Source organism: Chlorocebus sabaeus, chromosome 15 (assembly GCF_047675955.1).
Source record: "Chlorocebus sabaeus isolate Y175 chromosome 15, mChlSab1.0.hap1, whole genome shotgun sequence".
Classification (NCBI taxonomy): domain Eukaryota; kingdom Metazoa; phylum Chordata; class Mammalia; order Primates; family Cercopithecidae; genus Chlorocebus; species Chlorocebus sabaeus.
This window is the reverse complement of record NC_132918.1, coordinates 1,298,570-1,316,096: the sequence shown is the minus strand read 5'-3', so window position 1 is coordinate 1,316,096 and position 17,527 is coordinate 1,298,570. Positions and strand designations below refer to the sequence as shown.

The following is a 17,527-nucleotide window of genomic DNA, read 5'->3' as shown; positions in this document are numbered from 1 at the left end:
ATGGGGTCTCACTGTGTTGCCCAGGCTGGTCTTGATCTCTTGGCCTCAAGTGATCCTCCTGCCTCAGCTTCCCAAAGTATTGGGATTACAGAAATGAGCCACTGTGCCCAGTCAAGATTATGTTTTTTTTTCATAATTCTAAGTACATTCAGACAAGATTATTGTTTTTAAAACTGTACTGTATAGACTTGCTATTTTTAAAACTACTGTATAGACAAGCAATTATTTTAAATAATTGCTTGAAAATGGCAGAATTCATAGACTTCTGAATCTGGAATTTTAAAGTTTGCCATTCTGAAATTATCCTCACAATCGGGTTGTCCATAATTTATTGTATTTTCAAATTTATTTCTAATTTCATAATTTCTGTTTTGTAATTTTATTTTCAATTTGAAAATAGAATAAATTATGGACAAATACACACTCATTTTACATAATGCAGAGTATTCTGGAATGGGCACAAAACAAAAGGGGAGTCAGAAAAGGTATGTAAAAGTTGGATAAGTTGTGCCTCAGTATATTAGTTAAAGTTCTTTTGGTTGTATTGGGAATTATCAGTGACTGACTTAACAAAGCAGGAATTTTAAAAATATACTAGGAAGTACACAGAATTTAAAAAAATCAGCTGAACAGCTAAGCCTCAGAATAGGCAGGAACCCAGTTGTGCTGGTGACCTTCAGGATGCTGTTAGCATGGCTTAGCTCCAGTGACCCTTAATTTCTTTGTCTTTCCATTCAAGCTTCACATTTCTAGGAGACTAAGATAGGCCTACCTTGGATTAAGGTGTCTAACCCTGGCTCAAATCAGGTATGCCCAGGGTCAAGGTGAGAGAGTACAGATACACACCCAGGGCTATTTACAGAAAAGGGGGGATCATGGTGAGGCAGGCAGTCCTCCTTATCAGTGACTGGTACTTTGGCTTCAGCATTGTGGGACAAAATCTTTGTAGAGAAAATCCTGAGGCTTAGAGAGGTGAACTAAGTTTACCCATGTCATACATCTACTAAGAGGTGTAGTTAGGATATGTATTTAGAATTATGAACTCTAATTTATTTGGGGCTGAGTTCTTGAGAGCTCTTTGAATACTAAGCTAAAAAGGTTGGATTTCATTCTGTAGGAGTTTCTGAGCTGAAAGGGCCATGTCAAAGTGATAATTTAAAAATGAATGGATGAATGAATCCGATAGTGGTATGTAGAATGGATTAGAGCAAGGGGGAAAATCTGAGAAGATGATGATATGTGGGGGTGGAGAGGCATGGAGTGAGGCACCTGCTAAGCTATGTCTTTTTTGTTTTTTTGTTTTGTAAAGATGAGGTCTCCCTATGTTGCCTAGGGTGTTCTTGAACTCCCAGGCTCAAGTGAGCCTCCTGCCTTGGCCTCCCAGAGTGTTGGGATTATAGGTATGAGCTACTGTTCCTAGTCTAAGCTATGTCTTAATTTAGTCAAGAAGTTCAGCAAAAAGATAAGAAATTATCATGCTTTTTATTTATATATAGGATGGTCACTACATTATATTGTTTTCCTATTCATTTATGATAGTTGATGCACTTTAAATACCTTGCTGTTGTATTCTATTTCAGACTTTGGGGTTAGTGCTTTTTTAGCAACCGGTGGTGATATTACCCGAAATAAAGTGAGAAAGACCTTTGTTGGCACTCCTTGTTGGATGGCACCTGAAGTTATGGAACAGGTACCGTGTCTTTTTTCAATTTTAAATGGGTTAGGGCTTTGTTTTAAAACTCAAAAAACGTAATAGTGTTTGCTTTTCTTTGGCATACCAGGTTAGCTTTGGAAAACATGTCCCTGTTCCTTGGGTAGGATTTTAGTCCACCCTTGAAAACAAAACAACAAAAACACTCTAGAACTTTGCAAAGGATATATGAAACTCAGCAATAATATAATTGAGGTTTGTTTTAATAATTTTATTAGTACAAATTATACCAATTTTTACATACAGATTTATTGGTTTAATGATTTCTAAATTATGTCCAGTTTTGTTTCCTAAGCCTCCATATAATTGTTTTTAGTTCTTAATAGATGCTTTACATAAATGCCTTATAGGTATATCAAACTCAGTATGCTACAAACCGAATTCATTTTTACTCTGTTTTAATCACCTGTATTCACCCTGTTGGTGAGGGAAGGATTCCCACTGTAAAGTTATGGGAATGGCTGAACATACAACACCTGACACTGGACAGATGAGATTGACAGCTGTCTGTTAGTCACATATACTCACAGCCTAGGGGAGGAGGGTACTGCATGCCATGCAGGATCAGCAGAGTTGCACTTACTAACAGAATGAACGAGAAGGGGCTTTGGAGACAGGCTTTGTAGTACCAGCAGATTGCGATGCCCCTTGGTTTCCTTGAGAAGATAAGACTGGCTGACAGGGAACCGAAATCTGGTTGTCGGGCAAGCAGGAACTGTACCTGGTCGTTTGATAAGGAGGATTGTTGGACTAGGAGACATTATCTGCAAGAGCAGAGTGGGGAGGGGAACTTGTACTTAGGTCACTAGAGGCCCTTCAGTTTTACCAGATGGCAAGGCAGCACATACTATGGATCCCTAATTTTAGGTCTTACACACTACACACTCCCCAAACCTATTTCTCCTATATTGCTTAGGATAGAAAATTAAAATTTATAGCCATGTAATGTGCTGGTGACAGTATATAGGTAGAGAAATTTGGCAACATATTCACTGTAAAAATTTAAAAGTATTCACAACCTTCGTTAACTTTTTCATTATAGAAATTAAGGTGATAATACCACAATACAGATCCTTTGGAAAACAAAAAAGCTACCGCACTACAAAACATTTTGTTTTAATTCTTTCTAGTATTTTACTGTTTGTAAAAGTTTCAGGATGTATGAGCAATTTTGTGTTTTTTTCTTCACGTTTTATCAGAAATGTTTTTTATATTTTCACTTAGAATTAATAAATATTGCTTTTAATTGACTGTAATTTTTAAAATATATCATACTTAACAATTTTTTCACTGTTGGTGAACATTCAGGTTGTGTATTTTTTGTATTACCAAATATGTTTAGAGTTTGCCTACTTTATTTTATTGGTTTAAAGCTTATGAACACTTTCATTGTTCTTGGTACACATTAGAGGTAGCTTTTTTGTTTGTTTATTTTTAGAGACAGAGTCTTGCTCTGTCACCCAGTCTGGAGTACAGTGGTGCCATCATGGCTTACTGCAGCCTTGAACTCCTGGGCTCAAGCTAGCCTCCTGAGCAGCTGAACTGCAGGTGTATGTCACCGCTCCTAGCTAATTAAAACAGCTTTTTTTTTGTGGAATGGGGTCTCACCATGTTGCCCAGGCTGGTCTTGAACTCCTGGCCTCAAGCCCACATCATTCTCCCACCTCAGCCTCTCAAAGTGCTGGGATTACAGGCAGGAGCCACTGTACCCGGCCTCAGAAGCTAATTTTTTTTTTTTTTTTTTGAGGTGGAGTTTCGCTCTTGTTGCCCAGGCTGGAGTGCAATGGCGTGATCTCGGCTCACCACAACCTCCACCTCCCAGGTTCAAGCGATTCTCCTGCCTCAGCCTCCCGAATAGTTGGAATTACAGGCACGCACCACTGTGCCTGGCTAATTTTTTTTTTTTCTTTCTTTTAATAGTGATGGAGTTTCTCCGTGTTGGTGAGGCTGGTCTTAAACTCCCAACCTCAGGTGATTTGCCTGCCTCAGCCTCCCAAAGTGCTGGGATTACAAGCGTGAGCCTCTGTGCCTGGCCAGAAGCTAACTTTTAAAACTCCTTTTGTGCTGGTAAAAATAATGATGCAAATCTGTTTTGCAGGTCCGAGGTTATGATTTCAAAGCTGATATTTGGAGTTTTGGAATTACAGCAATTGAATTGGCCACGGGGGCAGCTCCTTACCATAAATATCCACCAATGAAGGTGAGGCTTGTATTCCAAATACTACCCCAGCTCAAGTCCCAGTTCCTTTTCAGAGCCATTTGCAAGTTTTTAAAATTATTTTTATTGTGGTAAAATACGCAGATCATAAAATTGACCACCATCTTTAACCATTTGGAGTATATAGTTCAATGGTATTAAATGCATTCATAATGTTGTGCAGTTGTCACCACCATCTTTATCCAAGCTCTTTTCATTTTAAAACTGGAACTCTATACCCATTAAATAGTAACTCTTGATTCCCATTCTTAGCCCCTTGGCAATCATTTTTGTCTCTATGATTTTGACTGCTCTTAATACCTCATATACGTAGAATCCCACAGTGTTTATCTTTGCATGGCTAGCGTAATGTCCTCAAGGTTCATCCATGTTGTAGCATATTGCAGAATTTTCTTGCTTTTTAAGGCTGCATAATACCCATTGTGTGTGTGTGTGTGTGTTAAGAAGGTAACCATCTACAGCATATTATTTATGTGAAATACACATAATGACTCTGGATTTTAAAAAACTGATTCAGATACAAACTTAAAGGAAATAAAATATTTGTATGTTGGTGGGGGAGTGCCTATATTGAAAAATCTTGACCACAATAGTTAAACTTTACTTAGTCATCACAAGTTTATAGTATATTGAAAATTCTTGCAGGTTTTAATGCTGACACTGCAGAATGATCCTCCTTCTTTGGAAACTGGTGTTCAAGATAAAGAAATGCTGAAAAAATATGGAAAATCATTTAGAAAAATGATTTCATTGTGCCTTCAAAAAGATCCAGAAAAAAGGTAAAATATGAGAAAACATCTACTTTTCTCTCTAGTAAAACATCGTGAGAAGTCTAAGAGTCACATACTTGTATGTACAGGAAATTATTTTCAAAAGAACTAAATATAAACTTTAAAGAAGTATACAGAGACCATTATACTATGGTATACAGAAATGAATTGATTTCTGCCTTCTTTGTAGTATACAGTATACCTTAAATAGTTCAGCCCTTTACTTGTTAATTTCTTACAAAGTTGTACATTGTGAATTCTGTATTAATAAGTGCCAAGTTAGTGGAGAGGTTTGTTTTTAATTTGCATTTAAAATTTATAAATGAATGTCTTAATGGCATTTACAGTATTAATAAAGGCAAGACACATAGAAAAATTATGTTTAGTGTCTAATAATCATACTTATTTCCATATTAGAAAGATATTTTAGTAAGTGGACCAAAAATTCAAATAGTTTCCTTATCATTATTAGACAGATTGAATGACAAGTGAGCAAATAAATAAGAACAGCCAATATGAGTAACTTCATGAATTAAACAGAATCGTAGAATGTTGGGGATCATTGAGTACAACCTTTTATTTTTGAGGTCACTTGATACTTAGTCATAGGAGTAGGACTTGAATCTCAAAAAGTCCTGATTCCTAATTTAGGGCTCTGTTCCTTCGGAATCTTATTTGTCTGTTTCACATATATATTCCACTCAGCTTCTTAGCACTGAGTTCTTTAATTTTTGTTTCTCTAAAGATCATTAAAAGGGAAAGACTTTCATGTTCTTGATCACATCTCTAGTAAATGTAATAAGGCTTCAGAATTTATTGTTGGAAATATTGGAAAGGGTAAGAAAAACAAAATTTATACCTGCGTTTTTATAATTTTTTTTCTGTTTCTGAGTAAACACTTAAAAAAGACAGGAAACACTTTTCTTTTACCAAATTAGTTGATTAAAGGAACAGAATTTTCTTGTTACAAATACCTAGAAATGCCAGATAAAATCTATCCCACTTAAAGATTTTCAGATACCAGAAATAATGAGGAAGCCCAAAGTTAAAGAAGAAATATTGTGAACTAATCCCGTGGCTGTCTTCAGTGGGTCACTATTCATTCTGATAACCTACTGATTTGGATTTGTAACTCCCATGTGAAGACTGGAATTGAGATCTTGAGTCTACCCAGTGGGGAGTTTAAACTGAGATTCTTCTTCTTAAAGCTAAGAACTTCAGATGTCTGTATCCTTAGTAAAAGGATAGACAAAAATAAAAGCTGTCATCACCAAGAGACAACAAAAACCTCTCCTGAATAATCAAGCCCTTCAACCTGAACGTTCCACAGGTTTAGAGTTTATACTACCTATGTTATCCAGGAACCCACAGGATTAGAAAGTTAAAAAAGCTTCACCAAATCGTTTTTTATTTTTGACAGAAGCCATCACAGAGCTGTACTGGAAGAACACTTTCAACTCTAGCTCCCTTTGGATTCCTGAACATAATGCCCCACTGAAATAAGGTCACAACCCAAAATTAAGAAACACACAGTGAAACAATACGTCATGAACTAGTTAGCAGACACAAGCAGAAGGATTAGTGCTCCAAAAGATTTAGGTAATACAGTGATAATCTGAAAAGATATAAAATTAAGTATATTGAAAATAACTAAAATTAGAAGAAATCAAACCCACAAGAAGAGACTGTGACTGTGACAGAAGAACCAAATAGCAATGCCAGAAATGAAAAATATAGTGATTAATATTTCAAACTTTCCTTGAGTGTGAGCTGGACTTACTGACTCCTTCTGATGAGTAGAGTATGAAAAAGGAAAAATAGTAACTTCACAATGCACCTCCTCTACCCAATGACCAAGGTTAACATCACTATTAATAAGACATTGATAAGACTGATTCAGCTCTTGATATGATGAAATGAGAAGGGCATATAACCTGTGAGGTATTCTTCCTCTAAATCTGTAACTTCAGTCTATAATGAGAAAACATCAGACAAACCCAAATCGAGGAATATGCAGCAAAATACCTGACCAGCACTCTTCAAAACTGCCAAGGAAGAGAGACTAAGAAACTGTCACAGATTGGAGGAAATTAAGAAGACATGAAGACTGAAAGCAACAGGGTATCCTGTACTAGATCCTGGGACAGAAAAAGGACATTAGTGGAAAAACTGGAGAAATGGAATGAAGTCTGTTGTTTAGTTAATAGTATTGTACCAGTGTTGATATTTTAGTTGATTTCTTTATTATTATACTGTGGTTATGTAAAAGGTTAACAATAGCAGAAGGTGGTGAAGGGCATGTAGGAACTGTGTACTAGCTTTGCAGCTCTTTTAAGTCTAAAATCATTATAAAACTTTTTTTTTAAGTAAGAAAACTGGAAGCTATAGAAAATCTATTCCAGTTTGTAAACCAAAATTAAACTTTGTTTAGAACATTGCTAAGTTAAAATAACACACACAATGGACTGGTTAAACAGAACAACCAGTAAAACAAAAAGGAGATTATTTATGTACTCATCAAGTACCAGGCACTATTGTTTACAGTAATCCTTTGAGGATAGCACTGTTATTTTCTTTATCTTACAAATGAAGAAACTGAATCACAGAGAGGTTAAGTAACCTTCCCCAATGTCACACAGCTAATAAATGGTGGAATCAGAATTCTGACCCATACAACTGGACTGGAGTGCCTGTTTTAATCAGACTACAGTATATGAAGGAAACTGCTCAGAATGTAGCACAGAAAGATCAAAGAGGGAAATATGAAAGAAATATTAACATTTGGAGGGTAGACTGAGAAGGTTCAGTATGTGTGTGTATGCACATCCACACACACACACACAAATGTACATGTACATATACATGAACTTACCAGGAAAGACTAGAGAGAATGTGGTAGAAACGATATTCAAAGAAATAATGGCTGAGAATTTTCTAGAGTTGATGAAAGACCTATATTCTCAGAGTAAAGAACCATCGCCGTAGAATTCCAAGCAGTGTCTCCCTTCTTCCACTTGTACACGTTGTTGTGAAACTACTGGACACGAAACAAAGAGAAACTTCTACAGGCAATCTCAGGGAATAGATTACCTACTGAGGATCAGCAGGTAGACTTGACAGCCACTTCCCCAATAACACAACAATTGAGGCCAGCATTTAGTGAAATGTTCAGAGAAAATGCAGTTATGTGTCACTTAAAATGATGAGGATACATTCTGTGATATGTGTATTAGGCAGTTTTGTCATTGTGTGAACATCATGGAGTGTACTCATACAAACTTTGATGGTACAGCCTACTGCATGCGTAGGCTATTTAGTGTAACCTGTTGCTCTACTGTCAGATACATAGTATGTTGTTGGCCAAAGCATTAAGAGGCTCATGACTGTGACTTTAACCCAGAGTTCTCCAGCTAGTCAAACTATCATTCAAGAATGAGCATGAAATTATTTTGCACACGGAAATTGAGTTTTCCAGTCACATTCTATCACTTAAAGAACCCATAAGTTGTACTTTAGAAAGAACCCATAAGTTGTACTTTAGAAGTCAGAAGAAAGGAATGAATAATAAGCAATGTTGAGCAATCACATTGTTGAGCATATTGGAATCTTGAGTGAATGGAAAAATAAGAGTGATAATGTCGGATTTCAGTTTGCTATGCAAACTGAAACTTTCACATTTATTCAGTTTTTAAATCTGTTTTTTGTTTGTTTATTTGTTTTTGAGTCGGAGTCTCGCTCTGTCGCCCAGGCTGGAGTGCAGTGGCCGGATCGCAGCTCACTGCAAGCTCCGCCTCCCGGGTTTATGCCATTCTCCTGCCTCAGCCTCCCGAGTAGCTGGGACTACAGGTGCCCGCCACCTCGCCCGGCTAGTTTTTTGTATCTTTTAGTAGAGACAGGGTTTCACCGGGTTAGCCAGGATGGTCTCGATCTCCTGCCCTCGTGATCCGCCCATCTCGGCCTCCCAAAGTGCTGGGATTACAGGTTTGAGCCACCGCGCCCGGCCCAGTTTTTAAATCTTTATAATAATCATCGGAGGTGCTGGTTCTTAAACTTGAATGCATATTGGAATTACCTAGGGAGTTTTAAAAATTACTAAAGCCAATTAAAGATTCTGCTTTAATTGGTATGAGGTACAGCCTGGTCATTGGGTTTTTGTTTGTTTGTTTGAGACAGTCTTGCTCTGTCGCCCAGGCTGGAGTACAGTGGCACAATCTCAGCTCACTGCAACCTCTGCCTCATGGGTTCAAGTGATACTCCTTTCTCAGCCTCCCGAGTTGCTGGGACTACAGGTGCACGCCACCTTGCCCTACTAATTTTTGTGTTTTTTTAGTAGAGATGGGGTGCCACCATATTGGCCAGGCTGGTCTCGAACTCCTCACCTCGTGATCCACCCACCTTGGCCTCCCAAAGTTCTGGGATTACAGGTGTGAGCCATGGTGCCCGACTGGTCATTGGGATTTTTACATTCTTCCCAGATAGTTTAATGCACAGCAGTGTTTAAGAGCTACTGCTCTTAGGGACTTGGCCAAGTAATACTGAACCTTAGAGAGGTTGTGATTTGCTCAGGATTAGGTAGGTGTGTGGCAAAAAATCAGGTCCAGTTTCTTAAATGTTAAATTCTTTATTCTGAATGTTATTCTTTTAAAAGCTTGTAAAATTGACAGTCATGTCTTTGCTTAAAAGGAAATAAGACCATGAAGAAATGAGGTAAACTGAGTTTTGTTAAATTTGGGGAATATACTTTACTTTTAGAATTTTCATTTTTAAAGAGAGATTATGAAATCTATTTTTAAGGTTACCACAGATCCTTAAATTGAAGGCTGGCAGACTACCATGTGGCAAGAAGTGGAGGTCTTGATTTGGTCCATTTCCTCTTTGAGTGTTTAAATATATTTTTATGCCTTGCTAAAAATGTTAGATAGATTTTGTCTAGCTTACTTACTGGGAAATAATATTAAATATTAAATTAATACTATTAATTAGCAAATATATTAGACTCTATTAAGAAATCATGCTTCCAGAAAAAACATTTCACTAATGACTCTTTCAAAGAATATTAATAATTATTATCAGAATATTTGTTTTGAGATTTTTATTTTATTCAATGTCTTGTATCAAGTTTGTTTTGCTTTTTAGCAGTTTAAGGAAAGTGGAGTATACTGAGTTTTTATTTTGCTGTTGAAAAAATCTTTTCTGATTTTTGATGATGGAATCTCACATTACACTTGAATTAATTGTAAAACCTTTTCTTCCCTCCCTCCCTGGTTTTAGACCAACAGCAGCAGAACTGTTAAGGCACAAATTTTTCCAGAAAGCAAAGGTAGGAAATTCTAGCTTTTGATTATGTGTGTTACAGGATGCTCCTCAATTACTCAGATTATGTTCACTGCTTAGAAGTTGGATGATTATGTTTGGAAAAATGATGGTAAATAAAATAATTGTGGAAAGCAGTATGTATACAGCCTTTGATAATTAAGATGCTTGCTTCAGAATTTAGTAAATCCATTTTTAAATATTAGGTTAAACTGATCATAGGAATAATGATTATTAAATTTTACCATTATAAATATAATTTGTGAAAAATACCAAACTCTGATTTTAAGGTTTACTACTGAATTTGTAAACATCTCATTTCCCAAATATATCAGATAGTAGGATGTTACTGTAGTTGGAAATCTAGGACCATGATCTCAAAGAACATACAGTACAGCAAACTCTTCATAGACAATGGTTCATACAGTGTACTACCTCTTAATTTTCTGTCTCAATTTATAAAATTGTGGTAGTAACGTACTAAAGGAACTTCAGAGTAAACAAATGAAAGTTTTTCTCATACTTCATTACAGAACAGTTACTATATCACATTTTGATTATGGTGAGCATTTTTGTGGGGTTTTTTTGGTACCTTTAAACTTATAAGAACAAAATACTTACTCTTCCTCTCCAGAATAAAGAATTTCTTCAAGAAAAAATATTGCAGAGAGCACCAACCATTTCTGAAAGAGCAAAAAAGGTAAATCGGAATTTAACTCACTTTTCCTGAAAAATTTACTTTATTTTTGCATTTTGAAAATATATTAAGTAATACATTGTTAATAGTATATGAGAATTACTGGTTTTCTTTCAATCCTATCTAAAGCATTCTTTGATACATTCATTCAGCAAATATCTTTGGTCTACTGTATGCCTTTGTATTACTCTGCTGTCTATTAGGATGAAAGGGAATGCTAGATAGTAATTGGTAAATTAATTCTAAACTCTTATTTGATAACTGTTTCTAGCTACCAGAATGAGTTGTGATTTTACATAGCATTTATAGTTTTGGGTATAAGTCACAGTACCCTTTTTGGAACTCCAAATTTTCTACTGCTTTTACAGAAAGACTGAAAGAACCTTATTATGTATATGTAATTTCTAAGAAGGTTGGTCATGATGTGAGCATGGAGAATGCTTTAATATCTCAGTTTGGGCAGAATATATTAATTTTCCTGTCCATGATACTTTTATGAACCTCTGTGAGAGTAGGGAGAAGAAAATCCTCCCTTTTCCCCCCTCTTACTTCTCTGCTCAAGCATACTCATCCAATGTGAAGGAAAAGAGGCTTCTGTTGATGATAGACTTGAAGAAGGTAAAGGTCGTATACATTATATAATACAGTGGTAAGCCTGTCCAAGAAGTCAGAAGCATTGTGTCTAGCAGTGGCTTATTCTCTTCCATAGATCTCACTGCTTGGGAATTTTGATATTATTCTGAGAATTTAACAAAACAAAGAACCGGAAATGTATATTAAATACTTAGAAATGATATTCTTAATAAGCACTGATAAAACAGTTAACTTGTCTCTATTTTAGAGATATATCTTTTTCAGTGGCTATAATCCATCGTTTCATGTCAGAATCACTTGGGGACTTAAAAAAAAAAAAAAAAAAAAAAAAAAAAAGGAAAGAAACATAGTGTCATCCCAAACCAATTAAAGTCATGTCTTTAGTGGGTGAGACCTGGAAGATTATTCTCATGGATAGTTACTAGGTTAAAAATTCACTTGGCTCATTCCTTCATTTTATGTCACATCTTACTCAAGTGGCCTTTCCTCAGAATAATACTCTCTGATTACTAAAATAGTACCCTCCATGACTCTATCCCTTTACCCTACTTACCACCATCTGACATTTTACAGTCTTTCTGTACCATTAGAATAAAAGCTTAATGAGAACAGGGACTTTTTTTCATTGCTGTATCTTCAGTGTGCCTAGAATAGTTCCTGACACACAGGATATTCTTAAATAATATGTATATATTTCTATACTTATTAAAAATATGGATAAAATTTCTGTGCTTATTCTTGTTTATAATAAATCCCATCTGAGATTCATGTTGATTTAGTATCTGAAATCTGATTAATTTAAGAAGAGTAGGTTGGGTGCAGTGGCTCACGCCTGTAATCCCAGCACTTTGGGATGCCAAGGCAGGTGGATCACTCGAGGCCAGGAGTTCGCGACCAGCCTGGCCAACATGATGAAACCTCGTCTCTACTAAAAATACAAAACTTAGCTGGGCATGGTAGTACATGTCTGTAATTCCAGTTACTTGGGAGGCTGAGGCATAAGAATCGTTTGAACGCAGAAGAGGGAGGTTGCAGTGAGCTGAGATTGTGCCACTGTACTCCAGCCTGGGCGATAGAGCAAGACTCTGTCTCAAAAAAAAAGAGTGAGCCTCATACCGGGGATATGATGACTCATGCTTGTATTCCCCGCACCTCTGGGAGGCTGAGGTGAGAGGATAGCTTGAACCCAGGAGTTGAAGGCCAGCCTGAGCAACATAGTGAGACCTCATATCTACAAAAAGAATTAAAAAATTAATGAGATGTGGTGGCATACACCTCTGGTCCCAGCTATTCAGGATGTTGAGGTGGGAGGATCGCTTGAGCCTGGGAGGTTGAAGCCGTAATGAACTGTGGTCATACCACTGCACTCCAGCGTGGGTGAATACCTCCTGCCAAAAAATATTTACTAAAAGAACTGTTAAGAGAATAAAAAGAGATCAGGCACAGTGGCTCATGCCTGTAATCCCAGCACTTTGCGAGGCTGAGGCGGATGAATTGCTTGAGCTCAGGAGTTCAAGACCAGCCTGGGCAACATGGCAGACCCTATCTCTACTAAAAATACAAAAATTAAAATTAGCCAGGCATGGTGGTGCGTGCCTGTGGTCCCAGCTACTCAGGAGGCTGAGGTGGGAGGATTGTTTGAGCCTGCAGGGCAGAGGTTGTAGTGAGCCAAGATCATGCCACTGCATTCCAGCGTGGGTGACAGAGTGAGACTCTGTCTCAAAAAGAAAAGAAAAGAGAGAATAAAAAGGAAAGGCATAAACCCCTAGTGTACAAAAAATGGGAGAAGTGAAAGCTGCAACCAAATTTTCAAAACTGTGATGCCCATAAATTAGTGGTAAGAGACTTGGCAAATCAGAGAACTATAATTGCTAAACCAGTATTAAGAAAAGCTTGGAAGCTACCATATACAACAGAACCCCAGAAGGGAAGGGAATTAACAGTGCCGGGTACCTCCAGAAATGAGAGTGAAAGTAGGGCTAAAAACAGGAAGATTGGTTGAAAGTCTTAAGATAGAGTTAGACTCTGGTTTCCCTCCCCTACTCCATGCAGCACTCCAGGAGATGTGTGGAGGTTTATTCTGCAGAAGGGTAAAAGAAATGGTCTCTGAACTGAAGGACACCAGGCACAGTTAAATATGGGAATAACTTACTGAAAAGGGCATTTAAGTAATTGTTTACACACTGAATATTAAGAATCTATATCACTTCATTCAGCTCCCGGAACATAAACATTAAGGCTTATTACCCCCTAGGCAAGACATTGAAAAATCCTTATTTGATCAATCTGACTAGCCTAAGAGGAAAATCAAAAGCACTGACATGGTAGGTGGGAAATGCTCACCCACATCACTCTGCAGTGAAGCAAACTCCACCCACTTAAAAGCTCAGTGCTTCCAATCAGTGCTTTAGTTCTTTGTTCTTAAATATGAGCATAGATCTAGGATTACAGGATACCTGAGGAAAACCTCTTAATGAGAAAAATAGAGGACAAAATAAATAGAAGGAAAAAAAGAAACTTACAGGAAACAGAAGATAATTTAAGTAAAATCATGACTGTCTTTAGAGATAAGAGTTTATATTTGCCAGGAGTGGTAGTCCACGCCTGTAAATTGCAACACATTAGGAGGACAAGTCAGGAGGATCGCTTGAGCCCAGGAGTTCTAGACCATCCTGGGTAACAAGGCAAGACCAGACTCTACCAAAAAAAAAAAAAAAAAAAAAATAGCTTGGCGTGGTGGCATGTGCCTGTGGTTCCAGCTGCTCAGGAGGCTGAGGCAGGAGGATCGCTTGAACCTAGAAGGTAGAGGCTGCAGGGAGCCATGGTCGCGCCACTGCACTCCAGCCTGGGTGACAGAGCAAGACCTTGTCTCAAAAGAAAAAAAAAAAAATAGTTTACATGCACAAAAAGTGAACATGATACTATTAAAGAAGCATTTGTGTCATGACAATTCAGTGAAGACTAAAGAATCATCTTCAAATGGCCTTGGTACAACTGAATATTCACATGCAGAAGAATGAAGTTGGGTCTTTTACTCTCATCCTACAAAAAATTAACTCAAAATGGATTGTTGACCTAAATATAAGAGCTAAAGTTATAATACTGTTGCAAGAAAATATAGCTATAAATCTTTGGGAATTTGAGCTAGGCAAAACTTCCTTAGATATGACACCAAAAATACAAGCAATAAAAGGAAAAAGTAGGTAAATTGGTTTTATTAAAAGTTAAGACTTTTCTGCTTCAATAGACACTGGCAAGAAAGTGAAAGGACAACCTACAGAATGGAAATAAATATTTACAAATCATATATGTGATAAGGGACTTGTATCTAGAATATATAAAGAACTTTTGCAACTCAATAATAAAAAGACAACACATTTTTAAAACTGAGCAAAGGATCTGACTAGAAACCTCTTGAAGATATATAAATGGCCAATAAACACATGAAAAGATACTCAGTGTTATTAGCCATCAGAAAAATGCAAATCAAAATAACAAAGAGATACCACTTCACACCCACTAGGATGGCTATAATCAAAAAGACAGTAACAACTGTTGGTAAAGATGTGGAGAGATTGGAACACTTCTGCACTGGTGATGGGAATGTGAAATGGTGCAGCCACTTTGGAAAGCAGTCTGGCAGTTCCTCAGAAGCCTAAACAGAGTCACCATGTGACCCAGCTATTCTACTCCTAGGCACACGCCAGAGAATTGAAAACGTAAGTCCACACAAAAATGTGTACACTGCTCATAGCAGCATTATTCATAAAAACCAAAAAGTGTAAACAACCCACATGTTCATCAGCTGATGATTAAATTTATTAAATGTGGTATATTCATACAGTAGAATGTTATTTGACAATAAAAAGGAATGAAGTACTGATACATGCTACAGCGTGGATGACCCTTTCAAACATTATACTAGTTAAAAAAGTCCATCACAAAAGACCATATGTTGTATGATTCAGTTTATGTGAAATGTTGAAAACAGGCAAATATAAAGAAACAGAAAGTAGATTAGTGGTAACTTAGGACTGGGGGTTTTGGAGAGAAATGGGCAGTTACTGCTAAAGAGTATGGCATGTCTTGTGGGGAGTGATAAAAATGTTCTAAATTTGATGGTAGTGATGGTTGCACAACTTTGAATATATTAAAAATCATTGAACTGTATACGTTGAGTGGTTCAGTTGTATGGTATATGAATTATAAGGGAGCTTTCAGAGAACCAGGACCAGTACCAACAAAAAGCTTTTGGAAATTGAAAACGTAGAAGAAATGAAAAATTCAATACAAAGGTTGAGGAAATTTCCCAGAAAAGAGTTCAAAAGGCCCAGATACAGAAAACAAAAAAGCTGAGAATATTAGAGGACCATTTGAGAAGGTTCAGCATTTGAGTAAAGAGAATTCCAGAAAAGGAGAACTGAGAAAAACAGAAGAAAGTAAATCATTGACAAAATAATTCAAGAAAAATGTCCAAAACTGGATGGTCATGAATTTCCAGATTGAAAGAGTCTTAAGTACTCAACACAATTAATAAAAATAGACTAATGCTAACACACATTACCATGATAAGTCAGAATACTGAAGGCAAAAAGAAGAATCTGTAGTCTTCCAGGGAGGGGGAAATGTCACAGACAGGATCAGGAGTCCTGAGGACCTCAGTAGCACTTCTGGAAGCCAAATACAGTGAGGCAGTTTTCTTCAAAGGTATGAAAGAAAATAATTACTGATGCAGCCTTTTCTTTTTTAACCAAACGATGAATGAAGTGTGAAGATGGAATCAAGATAAGTTCAGAAATGCATGACTTTAATATACATGCTAATAGTGGAGATGGTGCTTAAACTGAAAACAGAAGTCATGTGATCCAGGACGCACAATCCTCTGGCTGATGGTAGAATTTGATCTGAAGTAGGAGACGTGCTGTGAAACCAGTCTAGGATGGAACAGATCAGGAGGTTCTGGTGAGAGTCTTCTTCAAGAAGATGGTACTGACAGAATACCCATTTGAATATGGTAAAAGGAGATATAAACAGCTGAGAGAGAGTAAATACTGACTACAGGGGAAATAGAAGTGGTAATACACAATAGGCTCAGGTCTGAATATGACACATATAATCATGTTATGTAAACACTGAATATTGACCTAACCAAAATTATAGTATATCTTGCGAGAAGAATAGAGAGTTCATAACAGAGTTAAATTTTCATCTTCTATTGTGGGAAGTCCCACAGTTAACTCTTGAAACCAAAAAATCAGTAAGTAATGATAGGAACATGTATTCGAGAGATGAATGCCCAGAAGGATAAGCTAAAATGAGTTGAAAGGGTTGCCAGTGGAGATGAAGCTGAAGGTTAGGAGGTTGCTGTTTTTCTTAATACAACATGCACAGCTCTAGTACTCTTGAAATCATAGGCAAGTATAGTTTTGACTTAACAAATTAAAAAGAAAAAGTAACAGATTTTAAATCTTGGATTTATTCATTTTGAGCACCCAAAACCTTTTTTTTTTTTTTTTCCTTAAATGTCTCAGGACATTTAAAATCGGATTTTACCTGTGATTTTACATAGGAAGGATTTTGATGTTTGGGCTCAAGAGTATAGAAGTACAGTGGTTGTTACTAAAGACAGGTAGTAGAGCAGGTGATGGTTGGAGGATATAAATTTGTATGGGAACATTTATGGGGAAAATGATTATCTACTTAATGGATTGAAGTGATAGAAGAAGAGAGAAATATGGAGTTTCATACTTAGTAAGCATGAAACACCACCATAACCCACTTCTCTTTCTAATGAGCAGGTTCGGAGAGTACCAGGTTCCAGTGGCCGCCTCCATAAGACAGAGGATGGAGGCTGGGAGTGGAGTGATGATGAATTTGATGAAGAAAGTGAGGAAGGGAAAGCAGCAATTTCACAACTCAGGGTAAATTTTATTAAACTGTGTACTTTAGCTAGAACTTTGTGTGGTTCTTGTTCAGCTTAACCAGCTAAAATGTAAAGAATACAATTGTGACAGAATTACCTTGAACAGCTTATTAATAATAGGAGCCCAGTTAATTCTGCATGGAAAGTTGGACTTAGACATCTGTTTGAATATGATAATATTTAGAGTATATAAAAGTGACCCAAATCTAGAGATGAAAGCTACAAATGTCTGAGATGCAAAATACACTGGATAGGATTAATGGCCAATTAGACATTGCAGAAGAAAAGGTTAGTGAACTTG

The 17,527-nt window shown here is 36.8% G+C and overlaps 1 protein-coding gene across 1 annotated transcript in view; it reads left to right on the top strand.

Moving 5' to 3' along the window:
- The window catches only part of OXSR1 (oxidative stress responsive kinase 1), a 92,432-nt gene that overhangs the window by 56,564 nt on the left and 18,341 nt on the right, over positions 1-17,527 (top strand). Inside the window, exons 6-11 of the mRNA XM_007971749.3 lie at positions 1,581-1,690; positions 3,810-3,911; positions 4,575-4,708; positions 9,971-10,019; positions 10,647-10,712; positions 17,102-17,224. Of these exons, the coding sequence (XP_007969940.1) occupies positions 1,581-1,690; positions 3,810-3,911; positions 4,575-4,708; positions 9,971-10,019; positions 10,647-10,712; positions 17,102-17,224 (584 nt within the window). The remainder of the gene's footprint in view (positions 1-1,580; positions 1,691-3,809; positions 3,912-4,574; positions 4,709-9,970; positions 10,020-10,646; positions 10,713-17,101; positions 17,225-17,527) is intronic.